We start from the raw sequence: 22,331 nt of genomic DNA on the forward strand, positions 1-22,331 counted from the left end.
AAGTGCAACATATGTACCAAGATGCATTATTAATGTTCTTTGGTACAAAAATTGGACAGAAAAAGTTCCAATTTTAGGACTATTAGACACCAAGATTGTTAGTTTTTCGGAAATTTGGTCAAAACCACCTGAATGTCTAAAAATGCCCCAAAATGACAAGATACTTAAGCTACCCATTAAAATAGCCGCTATTCATCACTCTTATTTCACAATCTCGCATAAACTCAAATCATTCATAAGAACTAATCACTTATGTTTGAATCTGTCTTCACATGATTCCAAAAGTTTTGAATGAAGCAAAAAAAATCATAGCTCTTCCCTACTAACGTTTATTTTCCTTGTTTGGCCGCTAGGGTTTGTTTAACTCAAACGGACTTTCAGAGTCCGATTTTGGTACTTTAGTCACGTGATTGCAAAAACGTGGCTTTTCGTTGGATGGATGGTTTTGATGCACGCCTCAACAGTTTTCATGAAGCCCCACCTTTATTACTTTCAATATAACAAGACCAAGCCAAACCAGCCACAGGCTAAAAGGAACCGAGGGGTCAATAACTTGTTCCTTGATTATGGACAATTATTTTGTTTAAAGCTGAATATGGCATGTTCAGTTTTCATACATGTGTACATGCACAAGAGCCATACAATTAAGCCCTGTGGACTTATGAAGAGGGTTTTGTTCACCTGAATCCTAAGACAAAGGTCTTTAGATATGTTTGTTCATGTAGCATTGGTCAATGATTTTTGATAAGCTATCAACTATTCTAAGTTTGTGAAGTGAGTAAAACTTCATTCAAGTTAATTCATAAATGTGAAAATGGTGCTTGTCACATTTTACAACATCTCATGGAAATTTCAGCTTGGCCTGTTTCACTCATTTAAATATTGGTCTTACATAGTTTCATTCTCTTTGCACTCAATCCTAGTGCCCTGTATTAAAAGAGTGCAACAGTGAGGTCAGAGCACCATTGCAGTTAATTTTGAACCTTCAATTCTGTTCCAAAACATTGAGTTTACATGGATCCCAGATCCAAACCAACACCAATTTTGTAAATGTTTGTGCTTTAAGAGTTAGTTCTAAGGCTTAAGTTACTTTTCAGGCATTCTTATCTGCAATCACAGCCACACCAGATTCAAACTAGGTATTTTTTAAATAGAAATATAGAAAGTGGCTCATACATCTGGCATTTGCAACATTAAAAGTACGTTAAAGGGTGCCTGAAGGGTAGCTAAAGCCGTATATGACAAGTAGAATCAGAGAGTATTATGTAAATGCGTTTGATTTGGATCTGGGGCCCAGTTAAACTTATTGTTTTGTGAAGGAGTTAAAATCAAATTCCTATAGTTCGCTGATCTCACTTTTGTTCTCTTCTAGATTCAGAGCCCTACTCAATCCATTCCTATCTAATCAAAAAACGAGACGCATGTAAGGCAAGGGTAAAAAAAGTCCGTGATGTTCTTTTGATGAATCATGGTGTTGAGGATGGCAGTGATGATTCTGTAACGCAATGCTCCAAGTTGATAATCACGCAACTAAAGTACCAAAATCGGACTCTGAAAGTCCGTTTGATTTGTTTAACTCCTATCGACGTCCCTTTTAGACGAGCTAAAATTGATTACAAAACGAATCTTGCCAAGGAAGCAAATTGAATCCAATTGTTTTTCCTCACTACATCATCTCCAAAACCACGTCCAAAAATGATGAGACCCTTAACATCCTCTGATGGGAGATTTCTGGTAACTAACCAAGAGCTTAAGAAATACTTAGCATCAGTGTTCCAATGCTCTGCCTTTACTTCCGTTGTTCCCCCTACAGATGGTCCTGGAGAAATAGTACTTGAAGAGATTCACATTACAACAGAGGCTATAACCTTTGCCTCAGATTGAATCGACTGGAATTCTGCTCCAGGACCAGATGGCATTTCTTAAAACCATGATCTCGTCACACCTGGTGCCATTGCTGTTTTTGTTCCAGGCTAATATTGATTCGGGAAAGGTTCTTAAAGGATTAAAACACGCTAATATCACCCCAATTCACAAAGGTGGTGCAAGGACACTTCCAAAGAACTTCAGACCCATTTCGCTAATGATGGAAGGACCTATTGAAGAACCATGTTTGTAATTACATCCAAGAAAACAACATTACTCCTCCTTCTCTATATACACATGTATCTCATCATATCCTTTTATGAAGCTCCATGGCTGTGGATTCTAGAGGAAAGTATTGAAATGGATCAAAAGCTTGCTTCTCTGACAAACACAAAGGGTAGTCTTAAATGGAGTGGAATCTGATGTAACAAGTGGTGTAGTGCAAGGAAGCGTGCTAGGACCAATGCTCTTTTTATTTTTTTATCCGATTTACCCCACACTCACTCTGTGAACTATTATCGCGACATTTGCAGACGACACCAAAATCCACTATTCATCTTCATGGATCAACCAACACAAACTCGAAGGCAGATAACAAGATACCTGCTCGTTCCCAAAGCTAAACTTGATCTACGAAAAAATAATATTTTACAATGAGATCCGTCTATTCCTGGAATACTCTACCACCGACAGTGTGACAGAGCTATAATGTTGATAGAGTCAAAGCATCTTAAGATTTTTATACTTCAAAGTTATTTTCCAACCAATAACTTTTTTGCCCATTTCGCCACGAAAATTCAATACCTTCTTTATGAACAAGTTTGGTTTCTGAAGGTCAAGTATACTATGCTATACTAAGTGGTCGCCTGCATGCAATGTTGTTCATTATTGCCTAAACATCGATTCACCATTGCCACCACAAGCTTGGGTTAAAAAGCAAGAACAGAAAAAAGCAAGAAATAATCCGTATTTCACAGAGTGGGAGCCCTGCTCTAATGACTTTTTTCATATTTCTTTTTTATTGTTGTTTTCATTTCCATTTAATCCATTGTTCCAAACTTTCAAAGTCAAAAACAAATTCAGTCAACCAGGGTATACTCGGGAATGGAATGCATTATTACGAGGCATCCAAATAGTATTTGCAAATATTTTCTTGATCATTGACACGTCGGAACACGACTTCGAACAAAGTTGAAATACCATCGAACAGTCCGGCGCAAGAGTTTACGTCGTAAGAGATAAGTTTGAAGCCCATCCTATCCAGTATGTTCACCATGGCGATGAAATTTTCAGGGCCTTTGCGCGTATGCATCTCAAGGCCAATTTGTTGGACATTCAATAAAGCGTTGGTGTCCATCCAGTTCTGAAAGTTCTTCACCTCGTGGCCTTCAATGTCTACCTGATGATTGGAAAGCAAAGATCATAGAGGAAATTATTATGGTCAAAAAGAGTACAGCGGTAAATTGGTAATGAACGGATGTGAAGTAGGTAGATATTACAATCATAAGGAAATCGTTATGCTTAAAAAGAGTAACATATAATTCACCCAACATTTGTACAAATCCATCAAGATCAATTTTTTGGCAAGTTGTTAAAGGTATATCGTCTTTTAGAGGTAGAGTAACCTATAAGAAGTTGGTATGTTCTTGTGAATGTTGTAAATGTAGTCGTGGTGGAGAGAGCTGGAACTTTTTTGAAGTTAACTATATAACAAGATGGTTCAAGGTCGACAGGGAAGTCTGGAATCTTGGGACCGAGTACAACTGAGCAATGAGGCGAGTTGCCAAGTTCCAAAACCTGCCACATTTCAACTTTTGTGTCTCTCATAGCAATCCATAGATGGCACCAAGTATCATTCTATACTATAACGTCTTTATTGCGGCTCTTAGTCATGCCATGGCGTAAAAATATGAAGGAAAGACGGTGTATGAACATTATACAGACTGTAAATTGTTTAAAAACAAAATGTCAAAAATGGTGAAAGCTGTAAAATAGTTGACTAAAAAGTGATATCACAGGGAATATGACTAGAATTGGTTCAGTGCACATGAAAAAGGTGAAGAGGGCGAGAGCAGACAGTACAGACACAGCCAGGTAAAGGTAAGTGATGAAATTCTTGGTTATTATAGAGAATACAATGTGCAACGTAAAGAGAAACCCTGGTGTGTCGGAAGATAATCAGGGTTACTTTTTGAGGCTAACTAACGGGTTTCCGACATTCCAGCTCTTAAGTCATGTGTAATTGAAGATGTAAATTGGTAGCCTTGGCTGCAACCTCCCGTGATAATTTATTTGATCCCCATCTGAAGTTTACAATCGTTGCTTTTTTGACCTTAATAATCGTGGAGGACAGAAATTACAGCTGTTCCCCAAATGTCCGGCCAAATTCGTCGTAGAACATTTTCTACGCATCATTACGCCCATTTGAAAGGTATCGAGTTTACTGAGTAGTATCCTATGAAAACTCACCTTGTGCCTGGTGTCATGATCAGAGAGCCCTTGTACTTGCATCACATGAAGGGCTCTCCAATCTTGGGAATATTTGATAAATCAGGCGCCCAAAAGGCTTGCTTGTTAAATACTAATATTGGCGCAATACCTCCTAATTTTAACATAACACAAACCATCATATTCTGCAGCTACGAAACAACAGTCCCAATTTGCGATGAACTGAAAGCATTTTGGTCAAGTGATAGACGTTGCTTCAAGTTAGAGGTAACTGACTCAAAATTCACATTGGATGAGAAGAACCCTTACACAGATTGTCTATGTGACATCTTTCGACATAATATCTTGGAATAATAGGAAAGCTGGTCTATTGTGGAAAAATCATTGGCAGTCATCCGTTCTGTACCAAAAAGATCTTTTGCCATTGGAAACATCTAACAGGTGGACTCCACATATTAAGCGCTCTTGGATTTAAATTTTGCTGAAGTGGTGAATGCCGTCATTTTGTTGGGTTTTGTAACACAGCTCACTTAAAACCAGTTGACCGTGATGTCTGTCTTAGTTCTCCCTCCCCAAAATGCCCAAAATCAGGTGCCGGACCACATTTTTCCTTGAATTTCATTTACTTGACATGTCTTATTCTATTCTATCAAAGTTGAAAACAACCAGCTTGCTGACTCAACAATGTCAACAAAATCTTATTGGGCCCACAACTTCATTACTTCTCAAGTTAACTTTTGGCGAATTAAAAACGGATACATTGGCCACTAACTAACGGGTGGCAATAAGATCAAACTCACTCTGGACGGTAGCTCTTCGTTGAATTGGCACTGGATACCGTCTCAAGAAAATCCTGCAGACCTTTGCAGTATAGGGATAAGTGCCTAATGGTGCATTTAGAGGACCCTAGTTTCGACACATATTGTGGTCAAATACGGCTTTCCTAAGACAAATATGTGGCATTATTGTCGAGAATATGAGTTGGTACCTTCTTCAATTTCGGCGATGTGTTGAACAATCTTTGATGACGTCGGCATAATTTGGTCACGCCCAATCTTGCGTTAGATGATAAAGAAAATTGTCACAAGCACTTCTTTTTAGTCAGCCATGCTTTTGGCTTTGACTTGTTTGCGAATGAGTAAAATACAAGCATAGGTATGGCCAGGTAAACAACATTTGATAGTTCTTAGAAACTCAAAATTATGCGTCTCGTCATGCCAGATACTATAGCGGAGCAATTAAGATAATGAAAAGGAGAGGACCTACATGGAGCACTGAGGCACACCCAACTTGACATCATGTAGGTTACCATGGGATCCTCGACTGGAATGATTGTGCGAAATAGGTTGCGTACATGCATCCATGGCGACCGTTCTCAAATGTTTTGAACGACGGTACATTCCAATTGACAATGGTTTTAAGTCATGGGAGGTTTTGAGTCATATTACACACAGAACACGCCTATTCCTCCAAGCACTCGATCTCAAAGGACCTCAATGTCGCAACACCCGTTTTAGATTTGTTACACTTCATTGTTTTGTTTTCATTCGTGTTCCAAATCTAGGGGGGTTGGAATGGTTGTGTGATACAAGTTGGGTACATGTTGTCGAAACAACTCATCTATTGTTCCGTCCAGACATTGATTCCCACACTGGACGGGATTTACATAGATAATTTTGACCCAAGCACTAGGTGAAAACCTTGATAGCTCTCTGAGATGGAGAGCACCTAGTACATGGGCTTCAATTTGTTAAACCATGGACGACGTTACACTGGACATATTTGACGCCGCCAAATGTACCCCAATAGTATAACGGAAATTTTAGAAACCATTGAACTCAACCTCCCGACCAGAAATTGAAAAAAATAATGGTCACGCTCTCCAAGCCAAGCAAATTCCCTCGCCATAGGTACTGGAAATTATAGGGAGGAATATGGGTAGTTTTAAGCTGTAGCTGGAGGAATTCCTGTCTACCAGGATTTTTTCCTATAGTTCAAGTTTTCCAGCTGTCCAAGTGAAGTTGAGGTAAACGGGTGATACAAGATGGACGAACCATGAAGTTTGACTTGTTCGAATAAAAATTACAAGTGACAATAATTCGTGTAAAGTTCTAAAATATTTTTGATGTGAGTGGTTGCCAGAAACATCCAAGCACTCCTTGAAAGTGAATCAGATGTGTTTTATTAACTACAGAGCGAAAAATGGGCCAACTACTACACAATCCGGGAATTCCAATTTCAATCATCTTGAATTATAAACAAGAATTTACGTGAAAATTGGACTATATTGACTGGAAATGATCACCAGTAACCTCTTAAACAGGATGGAGGGTGAAAGCCGATCCAAGGTAAGGCCTAACTCATCGTATTAGCCCCGTTTCCTAATGAGATCAAAGCCTACCAGGGTATACTGCGACAACTTTGTAGACCTCCAGTTAAATTGCGACCTCCATGGTTAGACCTATTTTAAGGCCTCCGGTTATAACCCCAATCAGGGCATACGATAAATATTTGACAATAGAGACGAATTGGCGGACGGTTATTTCTACTCCCCAAGAGCACAACTCGACTTCAGTTGTATACTACTTACTGGGCTTACCTCAAGACAGCCGTACCTACATGCAATTCGGGGTCACTCTCTATGTCTATCAAACGCAAATGAATAGATCACTACTTCCAATAATCTAATTCCTCACGAATGATGGGACAGCACACGCAATGTATTTATATAAAATATTTTCACTTTATTTACTAACCTATTCGCTAATCAGAATGCACATACCAGTGGTCTAACTCTGGCAAAAGGTTTAGGTAGGAAGGGGCAAACAAGTGAACCAAGGGGGTTACGCTTACTGGTTGTGCGGCCTTTTTGGTCAATGGGGAATCGTGGAATACGTCCGTTTGTCTGGGATGAAAGTTCCCTCGAACAAGGCGTGCCACAAGGGTGATCGTTGACTCTGCTCCGGCGATCCACAGCAAACCTCTGGACTCCTCAAACTGCTCAATGATGCCCAACTCTTCGTGGATGAAAATCAAATCCCTCAAGCAACTATCTTGCAATTAGCAACTTGGGATGCTGTCCAATGCTCTCTTCTCGCTTCGAGAGGTATATCCTGACTCCTCGATCATCGGTCCGGGGTTCGCCCCTTGCGCTTCCTTGATGACCCTTTTTCTTGCATTCATTGCACTGATTGGATTTTCATCATCGCTTTTCTTTTCATTGCTTGATGCATCTTTGTTGCAGTGTCGGATGCAGCACTGTTTCTTGTCAGTGAGTTGAGGACGGGGTGGAGTTTCTAGTCTGACGAGTGATTTATCGTCCATGTCTCCCCTCTTGTTCGTCAAAGCAATGCAAGCTGAAGATAATGGTTTTTCTCCCCCGCTTGTCCAACCTGTTTCGTGCGATCATTCTTCTCTTTTGTCCAAATCGTTGAATGTGTACAGAACATCTATGATCCAAGGTTGAGTGATATATTATGTAAGCTGATTTACTTGCAAAAATAAAGAGGAATAAAAAAGGGGGAAGCTAAAGCTCAGCTGAATAAAACTTCCGTTTCCCCTATCTAAGAAAGAAGAACCTGACACAGTCCACGTTTATTCATTCTGGTGTGATTGCTCATGCTCGCACTCATCTATTCTAGAACATGTATATAAACCCGTTCTAGTCAAATAATAAAACAGTCATCTCAATACGCTCCCAACGAGATCATGACATGGCGCAGTCGGTTTGGCCGGCTGCTGGCCTCTGTCCACCCGTGTTGCTCTCCTCTTTCGAGGATCGAGCGTAACTCTCTCAGAGAGAGTTGTGTGGAGGAGAGGGCCTTGTAGCTGGCAAGAGCCCGCCCCATCCTTGAACTCCGTGTGGAGGCCAGAGCCTCCCGTCGCTGGATGGCCAGATGCCCGGAGCCCAATAGGGCGTGGATTTCCCGCCGGAGTGTGGATGACGAGGCGATTCCGTTTTTGCCTGTGTGGAGGCCAGTTGCCCCTTGTGAGGGCCAGATGCCCAGAGCCCTGGTGTGTGGATCGCCCACTGGTGTGCCTGCCAGTGAGGAATGCCAACCAGGGCGTGGATTCCCCACCAGTGTGCGGATGGCTCTGAGATGCCCGGATGGCCCGTGATGCCCGGATGGCCCGTGAATGCCGGATGGCCGTGATGCCCGGTGGCCCGTGATCCCGGATGGCCCTGAGACCCGGATGGTTGGCCTGAGACCGGATGGTTGGCCCTGAAGACCCGGTGGTTGGGCCTGAGACCCGGATGGTTGGCCCTGAGACCCGGATGGTTGGCCCTGAGACCGGATGGTTGGCCCTGAGACCCGGATGGTTGGCCCTGAGACCCGGATGGTTGGCCTGAGACCCGATGGTTTGCCCTGAGACCCGGATGGTTGGCCCTGAGACCCGGATGGTTGGCCTGAGACCCGGATGTGGCCCTGAGACCCGGATGGTTGGCCCTGAGACCCGGATTGGTTGGCCGTGTGACCCGGATTGGTGGCGTTGACCCGGATTGGTTGGGCAGGTGACCCGGATGGTGGCGTGTGACCCGGATTGGTTGGCCGTGTGACCCGGATTGGTTGGCCGTGTGACCGGATGTTGGCGTGTGACCCGGATTGGTTGGCCGTGTGACCCGGATTGGTTGGCCGTGACCCGATGGTTGGCGTGTGACCCCGATGGTGGCCGTGTGACCCCGATGGTTGGCCGTGTGACCCCGATGGTTGGCCGTGTGACCCCGATGGTTGGCCGTGTGGACCCCGGATGGCTTATGTTTTTATTATCTTCCCGAAAAGGGAGATGGTGTGATTGCTCATGCTCGCACTCATCATTCTAGTCAACATGTATATAAACCCGTTCTAGTCAAATAATAAAACAGTCATCTCAATACGCTCCCAACGAGATCATGACACATTCGTTATCTTCACATGTATCCTTACACATTTCCGCTCATATGTCTTTGTTCTCCATTCTTCTTTGTCCACGTCATTCTCATTCTGCCACTGGATGTCTTACCATAAAGACCTCCTTCCATACCACCCATCTACCGTATACAACTTTATCTTTATTCGGTCTTTGCGACTTAACTAATTTGACCGGCCTAAAAGGTCGGTCTGGCTACGTTTAAAGCAAAAGTTAAAGTAAGTTTAAAGATGAACATTGGCCGTTGATTATAGAAAGGTTAGGGGAGCTTGATCTTATTTCAACGCTGAAAAAGGAATCGTCCATAGATGTAGCCTTAGACAAAATGATTCTAGCTTTTGAGGACGTCTGTTCCACTCTAGCAATCTCTGAATATGTTGCGCAAGGCGGGGCAGAGTCTAAAATTCCGAAGTATAGGAAGAATTTGTTCAAAAAGAGTTGCAAACTAGCAAAAAGGCTCCAGAGCAATTTGAATCCAGTAGTTGAGGCTATCCTAAAAAAGAGTTGGATTTGATCCAAGGTACAATTTAGGCCTCCATTGAGATAGATCAGTTGAACAAGGAAAGTAGAGTTGTTCAAGAGGTGAGGTCGAATCCAAAGGCGTTTTTCTCTTATGCAAACTCTAAGAGAAAAATGAAACAGTCTGTGTAGAGACTCAGTTTCTGATGAGATGCTCACAGGTTCTTGCTCCTGTTTTCTCGTACTTGATGCGTTACATCTTGGTCGCCTCTTCTCTGAAGGTAGCTCATAGTGTTCCAATTTTCAAAGAGGGAGATAAGTCGCTCCCCAGTAACTATAGGCCGATTTCTTTCACTTCGAATATTGCGAAGGTGTTTGAGAAGACCATGAAGTTCAAACTTGTTAAATTTCTTGATATCCATGAAGTCCTTCTTCCTAGCCAGCATGGGTTCCGAGCACATTTTAGCACGGTTACCCAACTGATTGAACATAGTGTAGAGCGGGTTATTGAGGGGCTGGAGAGCCGTGTCTCAGTTGACGTAGTTTATCTCGACCTTGTCAAGGCCTTTTAGTTAACAGGCTCCATGAGATTGGGATCCAAGGCAAGGTTCTCAATTGGCTAAGAAGTTTCATTTATGGTAGGAAACAATTAGTTAAGGTTGAGGAATCCCTTAGTGACATACATGATGTTAAGTCGGGCGTCCCTCAGGGCTCCATTTTGGGTCCTCTCCTTTTCATCATCTTCATTGCTCCACTTCAGAAGCTTGGTAGTAGTAATGTCAGTATCTCTTCCTATGCTAATGATACAAAATTGGCAGTTGGTAGGAATGGTCAGAATGGTTGGAATGGTTGTCTGTTAGAGGTCCTAGACCAAACCTCCTCTTGGGCGGCTGCAAGTAACATGGCACTGAATGGAATGAAATTCCGCTCAATAATCTTTGGGTCGACGTCATTAGGCACTCCGCTATTAGATGATGAAGGCAAGGAAATTGAGCAGGTCTGATCCATGAAGGATTTAGGTGTAGTCCTCCAAAATAATGGAAAATTCGATGAGCATATCCAGTGGCGACTTCCTCCGAGAATCTAAGAAAAACATCAGCAAACAAGGACGTATGAACAATTGCTCTTGTCGTTCTTACTTTTCTTTGCCGATCTCTCGAGTTATATGGATACCTTTGTGCTTGCTGAAGTACTCGTCGGTCGTAGGAAGTGCCACAGAATCCGTTTTTGGTGACAAAACCGCGCCCCGCCCTCTGGGCGTAAGTCAATCTGAAGAAAATGTCACAATTGGAAACAAGTACCCTGCACCGAGAGGCCAGCGTGACCGATCGTACACTTAGTCCAGTACAATCATATGTTAGCGTGGGCAAGAGATCATTTCCATGTCTAGTGCTCGATTTCATAAGTGAACCTGAGAGTGCGTTTCTGCCTACTCCAGTGATGGCCAATTTTCTTTTCGACAGCTTACGACTTGAGAAATCAGAATTAAAAGCAATAAGGAAGATTGGAGGCGTGAAGCTCATTGAAAGTCCAAACTCAAAGCAAAGTTATCATGAGAGAACGATTTGGCGGGGCCACTGAATTTGAGAGGAATTATGGTTCGACGTTGTGGAAGTGCTCAGTTCGTGGTGGGAAGAAGAACTCAAATCTCAGGTTGCTAAATGTTCCTGAGGATCTGTCCAATGAGTCGATTTTGATAGCAGTAAGGGCGTTTGCTCAACCTTTGACGAGTATAACTGAAGAAGCTTTTGGTTCTCACTCAGATCCTCGTCTTATTAGGATTATAAATGGGAACAGAACTGTCTTGATTGAACCAATTGGTTCCATACCAGATTTCATTGAGGTCGCGTCCAGGTGAATCAGATCTATCCACAGGGATCAACCCAAAAGATGCTTCAGATGAAAGCAGGAAGGTCATCTCAAGTTTGAGTGCACAGCAAACATCAGTTATGGACTGACACGCTCAAATCCTAGTTAGTTTTCCGCTGATGCCCGGGAGCCAGGATGGGTCTGCTTCATTGGAAAGTAACGTGCCCAAAGAGACAGGAAAAAATGGTTTTTACTCATCATTTCGAACAGATCTCCCTCGACGATGGCTATTCGCACAAGCCTGGAACCATGTCTGCTCTCCCGCGTGGTTCTTGGAGCGGTCAAACAAATGAGCGAAACAATATCCGAACTGAGACTGCAGAGTCGGAGCCATCCCAGCCAATGCCAATGCAACAAGGAAAAGAAAAAGACGTTGGAGAATACGACCACGAAGAGGACGGGACTCACTGTGTTGTCAGGGACAGGAACTTGAGATCTGGACGAGAACGGAAGAAACCCACGGGCGATCAATCTTCGAAAGACAAAAGAGACACGTCCTTAACGAGTAAAGACTTGACGTCTCTTAAAGACAAAGCCATTGCCACTAAGGTTAAGAATCAAGCAATGTCAAAAAAAAAAAAATAATATGCCTGCTACAAAGATAACAAACTATATGAACGTGTGGAGCCATTGCAACCAATGGAGAGACCTAATGACTTTGCTATCATCGAATGGTCCAGAGTTCACATCAGATTCGGAAACTGGGACATCTAGCACGGATTTGAATCAAGCTGTGGAATTCTTATCGCCGATACGAATGCCCTTAAACAGGAAGAAAACCAAAAAAATGTCTAGGACAACATCGGTCAAATCAAAAACTAACAATGCTGACTCAATTGTTGTACTTTAATAGCAAAAGTATTCTGAACAAATTTGTCAAAATCAGTGCTTTATTAGAATCAGTGAAACCTAGTTTGGTATGCATCTCAGAAACCTGTCTGTGCTCGGACTTTCCTTCCCAGTGTTTGGACCTAGACGGATACCATGTTGTGGCAAGAAACGATAGACTTGACACCTTGAGGGGCCGAGGAGGGGGTGTAATGATACTGGCTCGCTCGGCTACTGCATGTGTTAGGATTTCGGTGGATGTCCCGTGCGGTTGTGCCGTGTTATATAACGACGTGAGGATTCATTGCATATACTTGTCTCCAAATGCTACAGACATGGAGAGGGAAGAACTGAATACCTTTTTGTCACAGACCGATATTGATGGTGATAGCATAATGGTTGGAGATTTCAACATGCCTAAAGTAGATTGGAACAGTGCCAGTGGAGGGGGTGACGATAGATAGTCAATCATTCAAAAATGCAATCTCTGATGGTTCATTGGTACAATTGATCAGGGGCAGTACTCACGCTAGAGGAAATACCTTGGATCTGCTCCTAACAAACGAAGTGACAACAATAAACAATTATGAAGTGAGACCTGATTTAGCCTTAAGTGACCATCATTCCCTTCTGGTGACTTTAAACACCACTCGGGTGATGCCTGGAACGGACGAGCTAGTACCAAATTTTTCGAAAGGAAAATACGAAGAGTTCAGAGAGTACATGGACAGCATCGATTGGTTGAATACGATACCTAACTTATCAGTAGAGGATGCATGGCAATTTGTCGAAGACTCAATTACTTGTGGAATGAAATTGTTCATTGAGTGGAGAGTAAGACGTGAGCATGATCGCCCCCCTTGGCTAAGTATCAGTCTTCTCCGTCTCATAAGAAGGAAGAGGCGCTTGTGGAATCACTTCAAAAACACGGGTTTAATGAGAGACAAGGAGCGTTTTGCCGCCTTACAAACGGAAGTTCGAAGAGCACTTTACAAAGCTAAGGAACAATACGAGGACCGTCTGGGAGATGAGCAGAATAAGAGAGCGTTCTACGGATACGTCAATTTCAAGAAAAAGTCAAAGAATCATGTTGGGCTGCTGAGGAACAGCTTCGGAGTATTAGAAGAAAAGAGCCAAAATTTGGCAACTATATTAAATAATTATTTCATCTCGGTTTTAGGCAACCCGCCTCACCAAGTCGGGGATGACAAACGCTCATTAGCAACTAATGTTTGAGGACAGCACAACAGAATGTATAGTAACGTTCTGAAAAGGATCCAAGCCCTGAAGAACTCAGGAGCGAAGGGTCCGGATGGTATTCCGAGCGTGGTTCTGAAAAGATTTGGAAAAAGTGTAGCTATCCCCCTTGCTATGGTATTCAACCAATCCTTGCATCAGGGTGTGGTTCCCCAGATGTGGAGGAGAGCTGATGCTTGTCCACTACACAAGGGTGGAGACAAAAAACTGACAGGAAATTATCGCCCACTCTGGCTGACCAGTGTTCCATGCAAAATTTTCGAAGGCATTATGAAGGACCGCATAATACTACATGTTGAAGAAAATGCAATCATTTCGGATTATCAACACGGTTTCAGGAAGGGAAAATCGTGCTCGACCAATCTAATTAAATTCAAAGAGTTCCTAACTGGTGCATTGGAGGATGGAGAGTCAGTCAAAGCTATTTACTTGGATCTTGCAAAGGCATTTGACAAGGTGGACTATGCTATTTTGATAAGAAAACTCGAGCTTGTGAACATTCCGGCCTCCGTCATTTCATGGATTTGACAATGGTTGTAGCATCGACAACAAAGAGTCGTTCTAAATGGAGAATTTTCATCTTGGAGGGATGTAACTTCGGGTGTTCCTCAAGGAAGTGTTTTGGAGCCAGTTCTCTTTCTTTCATTTGTGGAAGATTTGGGCGAGATCTCTCGTCAAAAATTATAAAGTTCGCCGATGATACAAAGCTCTTTCGGAGGGTGAACTCGTTTGAGGATCACTCTTGTCTCCAGGGAGACTTGAATTGCATATTGGAATGGGCGGAGCGGAATAAGATGGAGCTCAACGTGGCAAAGAGTTCGGTGATGGTATTTGGGAAGGAACGTGTTCCAGCCATTTACATGTTAAATTCGAAAGTGATTCCGTTGGTCCAGACACAGCGCGATCTTGGAGTGCTCTTTGATCCCACCTCGAAGTTTAGCGAGCACTCGTCCTCCGTGGCTCTAAAGCAACCTGTATGTGCGGTCTCCTGAGACGTCATTTTGAATCGTGAAGAGTAAAAACCTTGATGAAACTATTCACAACTTATGTGCGCCCATTGCTTGAGCATTGTACTGAGGTGTAGTCTCCTTTCTTTAAGAAAGACAAAGTAGCAGTGGAGCAAGTACAGAGAACCTTCACCAGACTCTGCTTTCCAAAAGAGCGGAACCTCGCGCCACTTGAGCGTTTAAACATCCTGAAATTAGAACCTTTACAAGTGCGTAAGCTTAAGTGTGACCTTCTCACTCTCTTTAAGATTCGTTTGGGCCTAGTGACAATGGACGAAGACATGTCTCCCGTCCTGTCATTGCTACGAACACAGCCCAAGGCCCATTCCAGGTTCATGAGAATAGACCTCCCTGTCATAAAGAACACTATTCGCAAGTGGTGTTGTAGTGTGCCAGTCCTGAGAGTATGGAACGAATTCCCCAAGGAAATCAGGCACTGTGTTAACGTGAGGGACTTTCGAAATGAACTCAGTACCTACAACTAGAGTCGTCTCGAACAATAAACAATAAAAATAAACAATATCCAGTTGAAAGTTAGTAAAGCTTTTCAAACATGTAGTTGGATATATCGCACGTTTAAGTCCACCATCATGATCTTGAATATGCCTCTCCCATTTGGGCTCCAATTAGTTCAGCAGGTTTGCAAAAGCTCGAGCAGGTCCAAAGATGTTTTAATAGGAACATTAAGGATATGAGAGAGCTCTCGTACTGGGAGAGATTAGAAAGTTTGGGATTGTACAGTATTCAGAGAAGGTACGAACAGTATCTGATATTGTACGTTTTCCAAAGCATTCATGAGCTTTGTCCCAACCCAGGGTTTAGGGTCAATTGTAGTGACCGTAGATGCTTAATGTGCGTTTTGAGAGCACCTACAAGCCCTCCAGATTCCAGGCTAGTTAAAACAATCAAGTCCAACTCTCTTCTTTCTCGGGCTGCTTCATTGTTCAATTTGCTGCCCTCAAATATTCGTAGGGCTTATGTCGGCCTTGATCCAGTAGTGGGATCTAAGTCAGACTTAGACAAGTTTTTGACAAAAACTCCTGATCAACCTTATATTCAAGGATTAGCCAGATCAGCCAACTCCAATTCGTTGGTCGATCAAATAATATATATATATATAAATAAAAGTCAAGTAAAGTGAATAATCTTCTCGTCTTGAACTGCTGGGATTCCAATCCCGGTAGCGGTAAGGAAGTCCGCAAATTAAAAAAATGGGATGGAACAAAGAAAGTTTTAGAACCTGATTTTGTATTGAAATTGCGAAACTAAACTGATTAAATGGAACAAGTAAACTAATTACAATTACAAATACAGAATTAAGTGAACAAAAATTTCAAAAATATTCCTTGACAACAAAAATACATGAAATACCCTAAAATTGGGATAAAACCCATTAAAAGGCAAAAAAGGAAAAGAAAACATGAGCATATAAAGAGTATGTATTATTTATTGTTGCTGCCACTCGAAAACACTATGTGTGAGAAAGAGTAGGGGCGTAATAAAAAAACACGAATAATTTGGAAGATAGAGAGAATTCAAGAAAAACCAGCCGCCAAGCGCCATTATATCGGGCATAGCTGATGGGTACAATTAAATAGTACTACAATACCAGAGATAGGAAGAGGAGAAAGCTAAAAAAGCAAAAGTGTCTTGCCTTTAACAGCCATGTGACCACTTACACACCACACTGTTTGATCAAGATCAGGAGCAATAAAACGTGCAATTGCTCTCGTCAAAAGACTGGACTGAATTCTACATGCTTGCTTCAAATATCCTTGCACAAATGGACATCTAACTCGTGCTCTGCAACCGTTATGGCAGAGGATGATTCCCTCATGTGAAGACATTTGAAACCAAAGCTTTGATACAATATAAATGCTTATGGCTTGCCAGCATTCTTCAATGCTCTCCCAAACAAAGTCTAGTTTGGGAAAGACTGGTCCATGACTGAAGATTTATTCTTCTAGTGCATTTTACTTTGCCGAGAATTGAGAAGACATAACATTGCTCTAATGTGCTTTCCTTTCCGTCCATGAATGATCATATATCAATTACATATCACATATCAATTGTCCCTGTCTTTAGGCCCAGATTGATTTTGAGGTTACTCGTATCAAGTGAAAATAATGCAAAAAGATGCTTAAAAAGATGGAGAAGTGCATTTCCATGTTTTGAACAACCCTATAAAAGACATGTGATCAAAACAATCATAATCAATTTTATTATTATATACAACATTGGCTTCTTTGCCTAAAAAGACGATCAATTAGACTTTTTTTTGTGACATGCTATTGATCCTAAAATCGAAGTAAAAGACCAAATGCAACAAGTGCAACTCAAAACTTGTGATACTTTCATCCCTGTCCCAATCGTAAAGTACCTTCAAATATGTTATTGGCTTATCCAAGTGTCCATGACTGGCCATTGCATCATAGAATGTCGTCTTATTTTCCTCTGTGACATTATCAACTGCTAGTCCGTAAACAGTAAGTCCTAGAGTAAGTTCTCGTCCCGTTGGTGGAATTCCAATAGTGTGATCATAACCATACACAGTACAATCTTAAAAGGAAAAGAAGCATTACCACTATCTGCATTTTTTCAATATTGGTGCTGATCCTTACTTAAGGATACCATCTGCGTTTCAAAAGACGTATCCCGAGAGATCCCAAAGGAGTAAATGAGACAACCTGATTCTGGCAGATCGTCCAAACAAAAGTATTTGACTCCGTCCCAACATTTCCTTCCATAACGCTTCCCACCTGGAACAAAGAAGATTCAATTCCGGTCAAACGGTCCATGAAGAAAGGAAATTCCACGTTTGATGAGCTCAGAATAGGTCATAGAGGCCACCATCCCCTCTTTGCCAGGTTCATTCAGTTCCTTTTAGAAGTGGCTAATGAGTTCAGAGATCTGAGTTTGAATCCCTCCAACATGCCAACGGGAAAATCCATCTACAAAATGGCGATGGTTACACTAGAAGGAGATCAACCACTAACCTCTCTTCTCACATATCCCCCGATCTTAATTTCCTTAACACGCAAGAAGCCGAGAGAAAAATCAAAGAATTTCGTGATTCGCAACCCACCTTTCCATGCACGGAACCAACCGGTGTCATTCGTTTACCTTGTTAGAGTCAAGGAGCGACGTCGAACTGCGCGGAAAGAGAAACTGTGATATCGCTGCCTTTGCCAGCACATCTCCGGGAAATGGACCTTGCCTCTCCTGTGTTCGCATTGTCAATCTCTTGCTCATCACTCCTTATTGCATTTGGAAGTTGGTTCAAATTCACATGACGGGGGAACGAGGAAACAAACTGAGCATAATGGTTTTGACAAAACAAACAATTCTTGCAGGCAAGATAATAAACCTCAAAACCGACAGCAATAGAGTAAAGTTTCTTTATTCGGTAGTAGGTATTTTTGACCACCAAGCAGAGCAAAAAACTGAAGCAAGTTGCTATTAGTGGACCTTACGTTAACAGGTGTCACCCAAAAGATTACCCTTCCTATATAATATTAAACGAACAATTCACCACAAGTGTTGCAAATGAAAAAGTGTTCGATTTCTTCAATCTCGACTACCCAGTGGAATCCTAGGGCGTGGGCCATTAGAATTTCTTAATGATCTGTGATTTCTCTTCTCCGTTTTCATTGTCATCATATCGTAGGCGAGTACGCCTACGTCATTTCCGAGGCTATTTGGAGGGCCGCCCGTTTACAATATATATTGCTAGCAATTCTCGATCAAATACACTGTACTTGAGCTCAGGCTTTCATAGCTGACGGCTGAATAAAGCCAAGGGCTGCCACGCCCACTGGACAAATTGTTGTAGGGCGGCGCCCACCGCAACGTCTGAAGCCTCGGTGAAAAGGCCAATTGGAGCTCCAGAACGAGGGTGGGCGAGCATTGTGGCCTTAGATAATGTTAGTTTATTGGCCTGAAAAGCAGCCTCCATGTCGCATGACTGCACAAAACCCTCGGTCCCTGGGATTGCCCGCAAGGTATTGGTGAAGGGGTTTCACCACTCCAGCCGCCAGGGGCAGAAACCGATGGTAAAAGTTTGCCATTCTGATAAATTCCTGAAGGGCCTTGACGTTTGTAGGTTGTAGGAAAGCTTCGATTGCCTCAGCTTTGGTAGGTAGCGGTATAATGCTGGTGGAGCTGGCTTTGTGGCCCAAGTACTCAATTGAAGGAACCCCCAAAACGCACTTTAAAGGATTTACAACCAGGTCATGTTCAGCTAACCGGCTGAAGAGCTTCTCGAGGTCTTCAGGCAATAAGAACATCATCCAGGTATACAAAAACACTTTGCAATCCGGCACACACACTGTGTCCATCAGACTTTGGAATGCCTGGGCCACGTTTTTGAGCCCAAAAGGCATGCGCAAATACTCATATAACCCAAACGGGGTCACTATAGCAGTTTCAGGGATGTCTTGTTGGGCAACTGGAAGCTGATGATAACCTCAAATGAGGTCGACCTTGGAGAACACTGTTTTACCATCCAGAAGTGCTGTGAAATCCTGGATGTGTGGGACAGGATACCGGTCAGGAGTGGTAACATCATTCAATTGCCTATAGTCACCGCAAATTCGAGGGCTTCCATCCGGTTTCTCAACCACTTGGAGTGCACTAGACCAGGGGCTTTACAACCAACGGATGACACCCATTTTCTCCAGGCGTTCAAATTCCGCTTTAGCACCTCACAATTTGTCAGGATGCAGCCGTCTAGCCCGGGCTTTAATAGGTGGCCCGGTAGTAGGAATGTGGCATAGGGTACCATGCTTAACCAAAGGACTAAAAAAAGTAGGCGTGGTTATACGTAGAAGGAAAACGTGACCTGAGTTGTGTGTAATGATTATGTGAGGAGGAAAGAGCATCAACAGGTAGTGCTGGGGAATGAAGAGCCTTGCTAAATGGAAGAGCGTCAAAAGTCTCAACGTCAACTAGTTGCTGCTTCCAGACGTCCACCAAAAACCCGGAATGGTGGAGGAAATCAACCCAAAGAAGAGGGCGTTCCACATTTGCTAGTAGAAACTTACACTCATAAAGACGTGCCCCAAACCTCAGGGTAAGGGCCTGCGTCCCAAAAGTGGGAATTGATGTGCTATTTGCGGCCGGAGGATGCGGCTAGTTAATCCGTACTGTTTGTCCGAAAGAGTATCCGGGAAAACGCTAACTTCAGCTCCTGTATCAACGAGAAAACGTCGCTTTGACTGACGGTTGAGGACGAAAAAAAGTCTGTTGATGAATTGACCGCTGCCCCCTCCTTCACTGGTGAGCGGCCGGGATGCTTTCTGCTTGATTAATTGGCTCTTGATGTTCTACAAAGTCTTGCATTCGACCCACGAATTTGCACGGAGGCTGACACTTATGGACTTTCTTCCCATAGAAGTGATGATAGTAGCAGAGGTTCGAATTAGAAGGTTTGCCAAGTAGTTTCTTCCCTGGTCCCTTCCGGACTGAAGCAGTTTTTATTGAGTGGGTTTGCCAACGTTGATCCGCGGAACGGGCAAGCTCTCTCATGTCTGATTCGCCGGAATGGATAAGAGTAGCCCAAAAATCGTTCAGCATGCGGTCCAAGAACTCGCCTGAACAGAAAACATGGTTCGTGAGAACTAAGTAGGGCTAACATTTTTGGTGTGTTCTCAGCTGTCTTGAAAAATGAAATGTACACTCATCAAGATCCACAATATGACTGACTGGACATCGCATCCAGTCACTTTATTTATACTGTATCTACATAAATCACACACTACACCTCTCCTGACATACATCCATCTCTGCCCATCTTGAAAAGGATTATCAATCACTCAGACACTGTCACTGTGCTAGCAAAAGATACGTGTCTTCTCTGCAAGCAAGTTGAACGGCGAATGGCCGGCCGTAGTATTCCCTTGAGAGTAGGATTACCACGCATGACCCCAGCACCCTTGTCAGCACCTGCCAATGAATGTAGGAATCTCCAATTTCGCCGATATACTTTTCCCGTCGCCTCACACACCACATCACATGATCGGCCTGAGTTTAAGACACTTGAGATAGTGCCATGGGTGTCCCATGATTTGCTTACCGGGTGCTGCACTAGCACTTTGGTGCCCACCGTGAGAATGCTCAGATCGTGAGCTGATCTATCATTGACATCCCGTTTGTGCTGACGGGATGCACTTCTCACGGTTTCAAATTCATCCCGGTCAAATCTTTGCAATGGGAGGCCCAAGAATGCTTTGGCCGGGCTGAACCCGTCCTCCCGTGGGGTGTTACGATATTCCAGTAGGGCTGCCTGAAAGTTCTCCCCGGCACGGCGTTGGGGGAGGGGCTCCTCGACGGGGCCTATTGTGTTGGGCGAGAGTTTCTACATAGCCTAGATTTGCCATATCATATGGCGACCACGAAGGCCTCAAAGTGAAGGAGTTCCCATATGACAACATGGGAAATGCTCCACTTGCGGGAATTCCGAATAGCGGTCCACCATCACCAGCCAGTTCTGGCCCTGGAAGTGGAAAAGGTACACTCCTACATGGCTCATGGGCTCCGTGGGGACTGAAAGCTCCCCAATGGGCTCAAGGGGCTGGCTACGCAATTTTTCTTGGCACACCCCACAACTCTGCACCAATTGAGATATGGCATTTTTCATATCAGGTCACTAGTACGACAATGGGATGTGTGGAGGTGCCGGAACAGGCCCGCCCAGGCTGAGCAGGGAATTATGAGCCGAGCCCCTTGGAGGACGAGTAAGGGGGACTCTACCTCCTGATGGATGCTCACCTCTGGCCACACACAAGCGTAGGCTCGTAAGGTGGGGTTAGTTGCTGGGTCTTCTCCTGAAATAAAATATTCCACTAGGTCCTCACATTCCGGATCAGAGGCGGCCGCACGGACAATAGATCTGAGAGTTGGGTCCGCCCCCAAAACAAGTACACTTAGGGCCAACACTGTAGCATCTGGCTCGTCCTTGCCGGGAAACACTGGGGCCTGAGATAAGGCATGGGCAAGAAGATGTTCTTTTCCCGCAATCCAGGACACTGTGAAGTTATAATCCACTAATTGTGCTCTTTGAGCGTCTTGTTATGTATAAGAGTGGTTTATGGTCCCGTCACAACCTCAAAGTTTGGCATGCCGATTTCTCCATCGCCCACACAATAGCTAAGCACTCAAGTTCAATGGTCGCATAGTTTTGTTGACACTTTGTCAGACAACAAGAGCCGCAACTGATTAAATATATCTGTGTCATGTTCTCATTGGGAGCGCATTGAGATGACTATCTTATTATTTGACTTGATCTGATTATATACATATTGACTAGATTGATAGGGGCGAGCATGAGCATGCAATCACACCATCTCTCTTTTCAGGGAAGGGATGAATAACCATAACTATCGGGATCTTGGCCAACCATCGGGGTCTCGGCCAACCATTGGGATCTTGGCCAACCATCAGAGACACGGCCAACCATCAGGGTCACGGCCAGCCATCGGGGTCACGGGCCATCTGGGCATAATCCGGACATAATCCGGGCATCATGGACATAATCCAGGCATCATGGACATAATCCGGGGTCACGGGCCATCTGGGGTCACGGGCCATCCGGGGTCACGGGCCATCGCTGGTTCATGGGCCATCGCCGGGTCAAGGGCCATCGCGGGGTCACATGCCATCCGAGGTCATGGGCCATCCGGGGTCATGGGC

General features: G+C 43.6%; 1 protein-coding gene across 2 annotated transcripts in view; it reads right to left on the reverse strand.

Moving 5' to 3' along the window:
* Positions 1 to 2,862: 2,862 nt before the first annotated feature.
* LOC131880505 (uncharacterized) overlaps positions 2,863 to 22,331 on the reverse strand; it is a 64,536-nt gene continuing 45,067 nt past the window's right edge. For both annotated transcript variants that reach the window (XM_059227163.1, XM_059227162.1), the window contains 3 exons: positions 17,264 to 17,401; positions 17,023 to 17,201; positions 2,863 to 3,265 (listed from right to left, as the gene is read on the reverse strand). In XM_059227163.1, the coding sequence (XP_059083146.1) occupies positions 2,984 to 3,265; positions 17,023 to 17,201; positions 17,264 to 17,401 (599 nt within the window). In that variant the 3' untranslated portion in view covers positions 2,863 to 2,983. The remainder of the gene's footprint in view (positions 3,266 to 17,022; positions 17,202 to 17,263; positions 17,402 to 22,331) is intronic.

This window comes from Tigriopus californicus, chromosome 5 (assembly GCF_007210705.1).
Source record: "Tigriopus californicus strain San Diego chromosome 5, Tcal_SD_v2.1, whole genome shotgun sequence".
NCBI classification, from domain to species: Eukaryota; Metazoa; Arthropoda; class Copepoda; order Harpacticoida; family Harpacticidae; genus Tigriopus; species Tigriopus californicus.